General features: G+C 44.0%; 1 protein-coding gene across 2 annotated transcripts; it reads right to left on the bottom strand.

Annotated features, from left to right (window-relative positions):
• Window positions 1–1006: 1006 nt before the first annotated feature.
• On the bottom strand, window positions 1007–3130 carry FOXI1 (forkhead box I1). Of its 2 annotated transcripts, none has more exons than XM_010152258.1 (2): window positions 2557–3130; window positions 1007–1560 (listed from the first exon to the last, which is right to left on the bottom strand). In XM_010152258.1, exons 1-2 carry the CDS (start codon window positions 3128–3130, stop codon window positions 1007–1009), a joined length of 1128 nt encoding a protein of 375 aa, XP_010150560.1. The 2 variants fall into 2 exon arrangements, with proteins under 2 accessions (XP_010150560.1, XP_010150567.1); XM_010152265.1 differs by having other exon boundaries at window positions 1007–1281; window positions 2560–3130.
• Window positions 3131–11516: the final 8386 nt, after the last annotated feature.

Raw genomic sequence — 11516 nt, 5'->3', positions numbered from 1 at the left:
CTCCCTTCCTTCCTCCCTCCCCCCCATTCAAATTCTTTACTCTGTAGACATGATTAATGTAGAACCTTAAGATAGAAAAAAATGTATAAAATATATATTTAGGACATGTCCCGTTTTCTTTATGTGAATAGATTTGCATGTGCCCAGCAAAAAACCCTAAAACTTGGCCCTGTAATCAGAATTGCATGCATTAACATCCAACTGCACCGGCAGAAGACAATGCCATTGTATTTTGTTCTGCTTCCCTTCAGCTTCAAACTGACAGTTGTGCCCACGATGGTGCCAGCTTCCTTCAGCCATATTCCCCCTGAGGTCGAAAGGGGATCAGAATTTAGGGAACGTATGCACTAGTATTAGAGAAAACCAAAGGCAGCACTCGCTGTTCAAGTGTTGCTTTTTACTCACTATACAGTAGTGTTTATTATAGATCCTTCAGTGTCTCAGAACAGCTTTGGCCAAGCTTGCTGAGCATGCCTAGTACTGGCAGCCTGCATCAGCAAGAGAGGATATTTAGAGATATACCCCGGTTTCTACTAGCACTTTGTAAGTACAGCAGTATTAGTACCATGCCAGAAAAAGCTTCATGCCTAAGGCAAACAGTAACCTCTCAAGGCTGTCTGTAGAGGACCACGGTTGGCAGCAATACAAGCTCAGTGTCTCAGGAGAACTCTTCACGATTCTTCTGTCCTGAACCCTGATTTTATACAGACCTGCAGAATGGGGAGTGTTTGTGATTTCATGATGACCACGGTTGGCAGCAATACAAGCTGTGTCTCAGGAGAACTCTTCACGACTCTTGCGTCCTGAACCCTGATTTTATACGGACCTGCAGAATGGTGAGTGTTTGTGATTTCATGACTAACAAGTTTGCAGCTGTCGGAAGGTAGGATGCAGTGTGGGGCGCAGAGACAGCAAGCTAACACTAATCATAGAATCATAGAATCATCTGTCCACGGATCATCTCCTTCCATAAGTAGCTATACTTTGGTGTCTTAGAACCCTTCATTTAAACCTCTGTTCCTTCCCTGGAATACAGTGTGTTATTTGTGCTGATACTGTTGTAAAAATGGGTGTTAAACTGGTTGAGCACAGAGTTGCTGTAGCCAAGGTGGCTAGAAGGCACAGAATTGGACCACTCTCCCACACCATGACTGGGGACATTGGAGAGTGGAGAGTAGGAATTAAAGCCTACCATGTTCTGACCCATTTTGTCAGTGGGTTCAGAGCTGAGTCCCAAAGGCACTGAGCGGCTCCCTGAGTTCGAGCCGTTAACATACGCAGTCATACTGGAGAGGAAGCTACTGAGGCATGGGCTACTGGAAGATGGGGGTGCAGATCCTTTCTCAGGTGAATCGTCAGCCCCAGGTGACGAGTTTTCCAAGATATCCTGATGCTCTACAGCTTTGGGGCTGTCAGCCAGGGCACCATCCTCTGATTTCTCAGATGCAAGAGCAGCAGTACTAGCCCCAATGTCCGATTTCCTTTTCCTCTTCCTGCGAAAGTTGCCATTGTCAAACATCTTTTCACAGTTCGGGTCCAGAGTCCAGTAATTCCCTTTTCCTGTCAAAGGGGACAAAAGCACATTTTTAGTTGAAAAATACGCACACAGACAGCGAAGAGCAGTCTTCAAGGGCTTTACAACGTTTCTCTCACAGAAAAAGAACAATTGCACAAGTAAAAACCCGTATGTATTTTCTAATCACACAAAAGCAGAAGCCTGTGGATTCAGGAAAAAGTGTAAAGTTTTGGGCTGCATCCTTTAGCCCTGCCTCTTCACACAGGTAAAACTACAAGTGGAGCCACTGGGAGGGCTTTTTGTTCTGTTTCCTTGGTGAGGGAAGGAGGTTTTCAGGGTACAGCTCGTCCTCTGAATTTAAAGCAGGGAGTAACCAAATCCCATCCTGGGCTGCTCCTCCAGATTCAGTGAGGTAGGACAGATTCCTAACGAGATAGATCCAGATTCTTGGCCCCTTGTGGCAGCATAATTGAGTGGCTTTTACATGTTCCCAATGGTTGTCAACAGCTACTGATAGAAAACAATAAATAAAGGAACAATCTCACAGCATCACAGCCAAGGGGGTGGAAACAGCAAAGGTGTGAATCCAAGCAAAACGCTATTTGAAACAAAATAAAAGCAGCCGGCTCTCCTCTTGAGAGTTATTGCTGGCTCCCTAAAGCTACTGGATCTCTTGGACAAATCTGAGTTTGTTTTATCCCCTTTCCATTAACTCCCAGTTAAGTTTAACAGAAGTAATGCACATTGTGCCAAATGGGTTTTGGATGGGACTTGCTCTGTTAGACTGCTCCTGTGCTTTGCTGAGCCTCGTGCTCAGAAGGGTGCTAAAGAACCCCCTTCCCTGCAGAGACTTAATAGCCACACTGATTCAGACCTCAGCCACCCACAGTTGCTTTCTAGTTCAGACCTACGAGAACAGAAGAGCTACTATGTGTATGTCCTCTATCTAGGCTATTTGGTGTCTTTACAGCGTATTAGGCATTTTTAAATTAGCAAAGTTTAACTGGGATAGGGACATGGGGGAAGGAAGAGCGCTATACCTGGATCATCTTCGTCTCTGGGCACCTTCTTGAAGCAGTCGTTCAGAGACAAGTTGTGCCGTATGGAGTTCTGCCAGCCAGCTTTGCTTTTGTTATAGAACGGGAAGTTGTCAGCCACGTACTGGTAGATCTGACTGAGGGTCAGCCTCTTTTCGGGTGCCCCGTGGATAGCCATGGCAATAAGTGCAGAGTAGGAGTAAGGTGGTCTAACCAACTTCATCAGCTCTTCTTGGGATGGGAGAGGAAGCCAGCCAAGGTCAGGTCCTCCCAAGCCATGCATGTTAGGCAAGAGCTGCCTTTGCATCCCGTAAGACTGAGGAATGAAGGGGCTGGCATTGGCTCCTGGGAGATATGGTGGTGGGGTGATGGAAGGTCCGTTTAGCCAGAGGTAAGGGTTGGGAGTGGTGTTGTAATCCGTCGTTTCAAAGGTGCTCGGTCGCTGTGGACTAGGGATGTTCTGCGGATGGAAAAAGTTCTCGTAGTAGATACTCATCTCCGGAGGTTCTTGACCAATATTTGGAAACTGTGGGCTGCAGCGAGGTGGAGAGTGCGTCTGCGGATCAAAGGAGCTCATGCTCTAACACAGGCAGCTGACAAGTTATGACACACTTGCGCCAGTGCTCCCTCCCTGAGACAGGTGCATCACCTGTGCCCTTCCCTACCTACTTATGCACCTGTAAATGCTTCAGCTGGTGCTGCAGGCTCCACCCCACAGCTCTGAGTGGCTGCAGATGAGGAGGACGATATCCTTTTTGGAATGCTGGCAGCCCCAGCCAGTTACTGATGTCACATCAACCAAACCTGAAAGTTACAACTGTTTATCTGCTGAAATGAATGAAGGAATTTTCCACTAATGATGCACACAAAGAAAGCCTAAGGTACCTTGGAGTTAAAACCCCTCATCAGAGATCCTCCTCGTTCGACCTTTCACAACGAAGATTTAGCATTTAATATTTCTTTCTTTTTAAGGAAAAGCCATTCTGTGCTGCTGCTCATAATGCCTCAGAACGCCAGCGCCTTGTCCCTCGTCAGTGAAACAGTAGGCACGTAGATACTTTAAAAGAAGAAAAGAAAAGGTCAGATCTCCTTTCCTTTCTGTAATTTTAATTGCAGAGCTGCTTGTACTTCCCTCGAGGCAATCACAATACTACAGGCAAATCCTGCAGCTGGTTACTCACGTGAGTAATCTTACTGATATAAATGGAATTACTCCCTACAGGATTAATCTTGTGAGAAAAAAAAAAATTCAAGCTTAATCATCAAACCTTTCTTTAGATCTTAAATTGGTGAACTGAGATGGGAAATCATTATTTGCTGCTTCCTCTTTGCTGCAGGATTGGTGCAGAGAGCTCATAAAACCTCTTAGGAGAATTTCCAAACAGGAAAGAGGCACTGTTCAGCACAGCTCTTTTCAGCTGATTTCCAATAATTTCATTTGTATCTATACAATAGACAAAAGTTAATTTCTGAAGATCAAGTAAGAAGGAACGACCCCTAGTCCTTTTATGACTTGTAAAACTACTTACTGCCTTGCATGGCCCCCTGCACTTTCGAAGAAGGAAAAAGCAGAGCTGCAGTCACACCACCACCTCTCGGAACGAGGACAGCTCTTGTGACTGTCACCGCAGGAAAGACCATTCTGTGGTTACAAGGATAGTTGCAGTTCCCTTCAGAAGTGGTATTTGCATATTGTTTTTATGTTTAAGGCACATACATTTGGAACTTGACTCAGCCTTAATAATCCATGCAATTATGGAAAGTCGTGGTATGACAAGACCTGTAAGATGGCTCTTGTCTAGTAATTTCTGCAGAAACAAAGAGTTTCTACCTGTAGATTTGAATCCCTGGCTGTACCAAAGACCTTTTTGCTTTGTCACACATCCATCAATTCCTTTGATCTTTTGTGCTGCAGCACCACCAAGATTTCCCCCCTCGCTAAGTATCAGTGATTCACCAATGTCATGTTCAAGTTGTTGCTTTGAAAGGTATGAAAAAAATTCACTGGTAATACAGCTGAAATATCGAGTACAGAGTGACAAAGCCAGCGAATTTAAAAGCTCAGAAATGCACCTCTACAGCTGTTATTTTAAAAAAACACATGCTTTCACCGCACATAAAAGTCATTTGTACTACAAGTATGGACAAAGAAGTTGCTATTTCAAGTCATACGACCCAGAGTTCAGTTTGTAACTGCGAACGAGCCTATGCAGAGAGACACGTTAAACAGACAACAGTCAGTGGAACACAGTGAGGCTGGCTTGTTTTCTAAGTGACAACTGCTGTGCTAAAGGTGACGTAGTCAAAAAACCAAATGATTATTCACTTTTCAGGAAATAACAATGTATCTCCATCCTTATGAAACTATCTGAAATAATTATTTCTCCATAAGAATGCGAGTTAAACATGAAAAACTGTCTAACCAACACTGCCTACAGCTTCCTAATTAACTAGCATATAGATGTATTTAAAAGGTGTATCTGTAGTCCTGAAAATATTAATGTTACAAACATTGCTAATAAAAAACCTCATTATTTACAGAAGAGTCAATGGAATGTTTAAGGAATCCTCAAAAGACAAAAAACAGGAGTCACTTTTACAATGAACCAAGACTCAGTATATAGTGTGGAAACAAAACATAATACATTGTTGATGCTCTTGATAAACTACATATTTTTTTTCCCCCAAAAAAACCCTTAAAACAAAGAAAAACTTGCAAATTTATTACTGCTCAGGGTTTGTTGATTCCAGGAGGTAAAGCTTCAGCTAACTGCATTACAGGCTTTGAGGAGTGGCATTTAAATACTTATTCCCTGGGGTGCTCTGCATGCACAGTTACACTTAAAAACAGACCGAAGTGGGTGCTGAGTGAATACGTGCTTTGAAAATACGCCAGGCTTCACAAAGGAAAAAATTACTACTGCAACCAGCGAGTGATGAAAGTTGTAAAACTTCCTCTGCAAATTCATCTTTTTGGGGCAGTGCGTTTTACAAGGTCACCTCCCAGCTGCGCTCTGCCGCTGTCCCAGAACCTCACGTTACTACCAGAGCCACCCTGACGTGACATCTGAGCAAAGTACTGCCCAGAACTAAGCCAAGCAGGGACTGAGGGGAAGAATGGCAGGTACTGCTTTTAGAGCAACAAAGTGCCAAGAAATCTGCAGGCTTCTGCCAACGGAGCTCTGAAAGACAGTGCAAAGGTCTGGTCCCTCCCTGGCATGCGTGTGCTGGCACAACTTCGAGCATAGACGTGATCCCATCAGCAACACTCTCCTTCCAACTGGCTCGGCCTGATTTGCTCAGATCGGAGCATAAACAACGCCAGTAAGAGCGGAAGCTCGTCAGTCCTAAGGGCACACCTTACTGCCCGAGAACACTGCAAGACATGCTCCCGTCTAGGTGCAGATGCTCACGTGCAGGCGAAAGGCAGCATGGAAAGAAGAAACTCAAGCTGAGCAGCACTGGTCAGAACTGGAGTTAATGGGCTTGAGCAAGGAACCTTGCCCTGGGGTCCTCACCACAGACTCCTGTTCTTGGCAGGGCTGGAAGGAGAAGGTAGAAATCCCAGAACAGGAGAAAGAAAAAACGGTGAGGCTTCCACATAAAGAGGCTGGGAAAAGGTGATAATGCTGACAAAGCTGGGCTAACAGGTCAGGTTTAGGGTCGAAAAACTCTAGAAAGAAAACAGGGGCTGATGCTGGAGTCATAGTCCAGTGACCACTACTTCCAAAGATCATAATGCGCTGGGTTTGGGGAGGTCTTCGTGGGCAGGATGCATCATCTTTTTAACAGTTTTTACTACAGTACAGTACTGTACAGCCCTGAGCACACACCGCCACCAGATGGAACCCTGAGCAACCCCAGATCGTTGTCAAACCAAAGATGTTTGTCAACTCTTGTGTTATATGAAGATTTTGCTCCTCTCAATTTCTTAAGTGCAGCTCCAAAATGAGGCAGAGCCCTCGCAGAACTGTCATTCTCCATAGCTTTTTTAGGTCAGCTCCCATGTAGACCTCTACTCCAGCCAACAGTAATGTTTCTTCAAACTGATGGCCCTTTTACACGGGAAACCACGACCGTCTGAAATCCTGGGTTACGAGAGTTCCAACTCTCTGTACGCTTTTGTAACGTTTTGGCTGAGATACTCCCACCTACCAGAATTCTTCTGGAATGATAAAGCAAAACGAAGCATTCTATCTGCTGGTCTCACACGTACCTTCAGGCCATGGGGCCGTTTCACAGTGTGACACTTGTCGAGAACTTAGATCAAAAGCACCATGCCATGGTGCAAACCCATTCTAGTGACACCGATTCAAGATTTCTTAGTAGGAACTTCATCCTAGCAAACCTCGTAACACACTGCATATCATTTGTCCCTCACACAGCCAACATCAAGCACTCTGCATCACGTACTTTAGCTAATTAGTCAGAAATTAACTTGTTTACACTTGATCCAGACCATGATACATACTGCCAGATAATGCCATGGTGCAGAGACCTATTTTTAACGAATATGAAGCTTTAGGCTGTACTGTTAACACTGTGTGTAACCCCAATCATGGGGTGTTATCACAGTTTAACACCTTGATAAAGAAGAGTTCATACAAGGTATTCGCAGGGTCAGAAAGAAGAATGACAAATCGTTTTTAAGAGGAAAGTGTTCATCTACAACTGAATAAACCGAGCAACCTGCCTTGCTTCAAGCAACTCAGTATCCATTGAGAAGACATTTCCACATGATGTTAAATTACCTAGATCCTCAGCTGTCTAGTAGGCTACCTGCAGGAATCTTCATGTCATTCCAAGAATCATCTGCCCAGTGTATGCACAAAATAAACCCCACCGTCAGAAGAAACAAGCTGTAGCAGGCAAAGCAATGTCAGCTCAAGGTCATTACAACAGCATAGGAAATGCAAAATACAGTACTGCAAATCAAGGGAACTGAGCTTCTAGAGACGCAGGTTGAACATTCAGTTAATGGAAAAGGCAATATAGTTTGGATCTGTGCCATACGTGCTGCAATGCTACAATGGCCTTAGACTTTTTAAGTCTTTCAGAACAAACCACTGTGGATTTTTAAAGGAACTTCATAACTGGGGTTTTAGAAGACTGTAAAACCTTGTAAGGGCCAGTAGCTGCTTTCTGACCATGAGAACTATGACAACATAAGTAGTCATAACTCCTGCTTCAACAAAGGCCTTCCACCAGCTTGCCAACATACAGTGTGGCAGAGGGGATCAGGTGTCCCCTGACTCATGCATTGGTCATGCCAGGCCGCAGGCAGGCAAGAAACCGATAGCTTCCATTTGGCTGCCTACGGCTCTCATGGGATCTGCTGCCTTTAGACACACAGACGTGCTCAGCCCTACAACACAAGGGTACCACAAGTCTAAACCGGACATGGAAAGAGCCCGCCAGAGATTCCTCCACTGTGAGAATCTGAGGTGTCTCTCAAATATGGGAAATTAGTACCAATATAGATACTTCGAGCAATCATACTTGGACAACTTCACTGCTGCTGCCAGCTTTCAAACAGCTGAAACGCTTCCCTGTTTCTGCTGCTTCTGCTACGCCTGCCACTACCCATTTATACCAGAAACAAATGGTGCTGAACTCTAATGAGGTGTTTTACGAACAGCAATTGTGTTTACCAAGGAAATGAATTGCACACCTTTCCAAAACCCTTCAAAGTTTAAATTCTTGTGCATTCCAATGAGATGCACAACAGGAAGAAAAAACAGTAACGTGCTAAGGGTTCGGTCAGATTTCAGCATCAAGGTATCTGCTTGCATGGGTAAGTCAGCTCCTCCTACTCTACAGTTTAAATGGAGATCTTATTGAACAGACATTGCAGAACCAAGGATTTCCCAGAAAACCTAAATCCCCTTTTTTTAAGGTTTTGTTCAGCGTTCTACACCCTTTGGTATGTGCACAACACAAACACTTGGGGATCAGTTACCGGCTAAAGCTGCTAAGTGAATCAGTACAAGTGCGTGCAGTGAACTACTCTAAGGACACACCCAGTCATTTAAGGTAGTTTTAATGTAACCAGGGTCTAACTGCAGTGAACTATCATCTGACTTGTGAATAGGATGATTTACAGTGCTAAAAATCCTTGCACTTCCAGTTGCCCCACTTTGGTTTTCCCGGTATCTGGATAGACAGATCAGAGTTCTATTACACGGACAAAGTATTGCAACTCCTTACCTCCCCCTCGTGACGATCCTTGAAAATGTACCGAATTAGCCCGGATCTGCCCTAGAGAGAACTTGGCCAGCAGTCAGTTTTTATACAGGCGCGATCGCTGTCCCCTTAGCAATGTTACATGGATCCAGATTCGCAGTTCTGGGATCTGTAAAAAACCCCAATGGTATATGTAAACATTTTTATCTTTTTTCATCTTAGAATTCTTTGCTTTGAAATTCCATGCAGAAATTCTGGCAACTTTAGAGATTCAAGTCGTTCCTTTAGGTTTGTTCCCTTTGCTCTTTTGTTTTCCAGTCCTGATCTCCAACAGTACTGTTCCCTTGTCTTGTGAAAGCAGTCTAACACAGGTGTTACGAAAGCCTCTAGGAACGCGGGCGCTGTGCACTAGTACTAGTGAGTGTGCCAAAGCACTACTGACTCACTGCTGAGTGTCTCGAAGAAACTGCAGTCATGGAGACTTGACGTTTCTCAGTATAAAATCCAGGCATCCAACCATAACATGTTTTATTCTATGATGAAATACAATATTCCTAGCTAAAGCAACCCTAAATGGGGCTGTTTTCTTATGTATAAAAATGTACAAGCAAACACTGTGGGGAAAACCTTCCCTCAAAACATCTGTCAAACATGGAGGGGTTTTAAAGACCTTTTTAGTTACAACAGTGAAAGACTCCTACTACTTCACCCAGATAGGCCACTTGTTTGGCTGCTGCCCTGTCAACTCAGGGCAGAGATACCTTAAACCACTGTTTTCTGACCCCGATCACCTCTTAAACCCATTCTATAACACCACCAACAGTCACCTACCATCAGCTGAACTAGTTCAACCCATTCTAACACCACCTACAGCCACCTACCATCAGCTGAACTAGTTCAACCCATTCTAACACCACCTACAGCCACCTACCATCAGCTGAACTAGTTCAAGCCAATGGGAAGGCCTATCAGGCGTTAACTGTGATGAGAGATGGTTCGTGCCGCTCACATTAACCTGTTAGTAAATGCAGATGGAATACCCACATGCATAATGGAGCATGTGGAGCTGCACCAGACACCAGTACACGTGAAAAAAACCCATTAACACAGAAACTGTATGGTTACAACACACTCAGTGGCTGTCTAATTCTAGGGTCAGCCATATGGGAGATCACTTGCGGCACAGTGGAGCTTTCTGCTATCCTGGAAGACAATGAACTACACTGAAAAGGGATAATTCTATCCAGAAAAACAATCAGCTCAAACTGTCCTCTCTTTAAAACCATGATTAAATTTATCTCACATTTTAAAGTTTACGAAATCCATGGGCTACCTGTGGTTCGTTTGCTCAGCAATTGTTCGTTTACAGTGTTAATCTTTAGCACACGCTGCATCATGATAGCAAATCAGAATAGACAATTCCAGACTGAGTCAATAAAGAACTACTCTCCTCACCCCACAGTAGTAAATATTGCCAGTGCTGAAGTCCTTCCAACTGAGGGCAGCCCCTGCAACGATACTCGGTGTTCCCTCTCAGAAGGACCTTGAATGCCTAAGAGTAGTAGGAACTCAGTTCAGGGAGGGAAATGTAAATAAATACTATAATACTAGTGACTGCTCCAAGGCATCCCAGATAGATGGCTGCAAGCTTTTTTCATGGAGGCTTCCATATTCCTTGCAAAATAAGATTTATGTAACAAGAAGGACATAACCACCATCAAAAATTGACAGAAGGGACCCCTAAACTGTTTATTTTTCCTCCCTCCTCAGAGATCGTTTATAAAAGAAGGGATGACACAAAAGACAATTTGTCTTTAAATCGGCCGAGCTCTCTTCATTTCTACACGGGAAGGATCCTGCCTCTGGCTAAGCTGTTCCTTTTGTTTTCCGACACTCTGGAGAACTGACCCGTGCTATTATCTTGAACAGAATGCCCTAGCTCTAGATGACTCCCACTGACGTCGACAGATACAGAACCAGTCTCTGGGATAAATGTTTAGTCTGTTAAATAGCAGTGCACTGAAGCTGGGAGAAAAAAAGTTGTTTTGGTCTTTTAATGACAGTCAAGATAAAATCGTTTAAAATGGAAGAGCGAGTTAGCATAGAGAATTAATGATCAGATGGCTTTCAATACAAATCCTGGGCCTCAGCTGACTTAAACAGAAACCAGACTGGATAACAAAAAAATCACCACCTTCTGTCCTACTTCGCTATTTCGAAAACACGTTTAAGAGCTTTTCCTGTTTAAAAGTGTCCTCATCCCATGATCATGGTGGAACAGACCTACTTGGGAACTTGACTAGCTTTTAGATCATCATTTTAAAGAGGCTTCCGTTGCTCTTTCTTGGGCCGAAATAAAAATCCCTTGAGAAGCAGCCAGATGCAGTACAGCTGCTGCAATACTCTGACATTAGCAAGCAGCGTCGGTTCAGAATCTGGATAGTTTTATGGATTTATCCTAGTCCAAACCAGAAATTTATACTCACTAGTGCAATCAATGTAAAGCCTCATTATGACTCTGGGTATAGATCGCACTGTGTGATTTACCAGCCATCACTCGTTGACTTGCTGAGAGACTTCAAACTGATCAAGTCCAATCTTCTAAGCCCACTTCACTTTCTCAGCAGTTTCCCACCACCACTCCCAATTTTTTCTTGCAGTATTCCCTGCACATACCTTCAGCTCATTTTGAAGGAGTCTGCTCCATCACTGCCACTAGCAGCTACGCAAGCAGGGAAACAGCCAAGCAACAAGAGCTGGGAGTATCACACAGGTTGAAG

Source organism: Eurypyga helias, unplaced genomic scaffold, assembly GCF_000690775.1.
Source record: "Eurypyga helias isolate BGI_N326 unplaced genomic scaffold, ASM69077v1 scaffold10590, whole genome shotgun sequence".
In the NCBI taxonomy this organism is placed as follows: Eukaryota; Metazoa; Chordata; class Aves; order Eurypygiformes; family Eurypygidae; genus Eurypyga; species Eurypyga helias.
The sequence above is the reverse complement of the archived record's forward strand: the minus strand, read 5'-3'. Positions and strand labels throughout refer to the sequence as shown.

Excerpts from the sequence above, each read along its gene's own strand:
- FOXI1 (XM_010152258.1), bottom strand. The coding sequence starts at position 3,130 with ATGAGCTCCTTTGATCCGCAGACGCACTCTCCACCTCGCTGCAGCCCA. Across the intron at positions 1,561-2,556 it reads CAGAGACGAAGATGATCCAG|GAAAAGGGAATTACTGGACT; the intron begins GTATAGCGCTCT and ends CCCCTTTGACAG.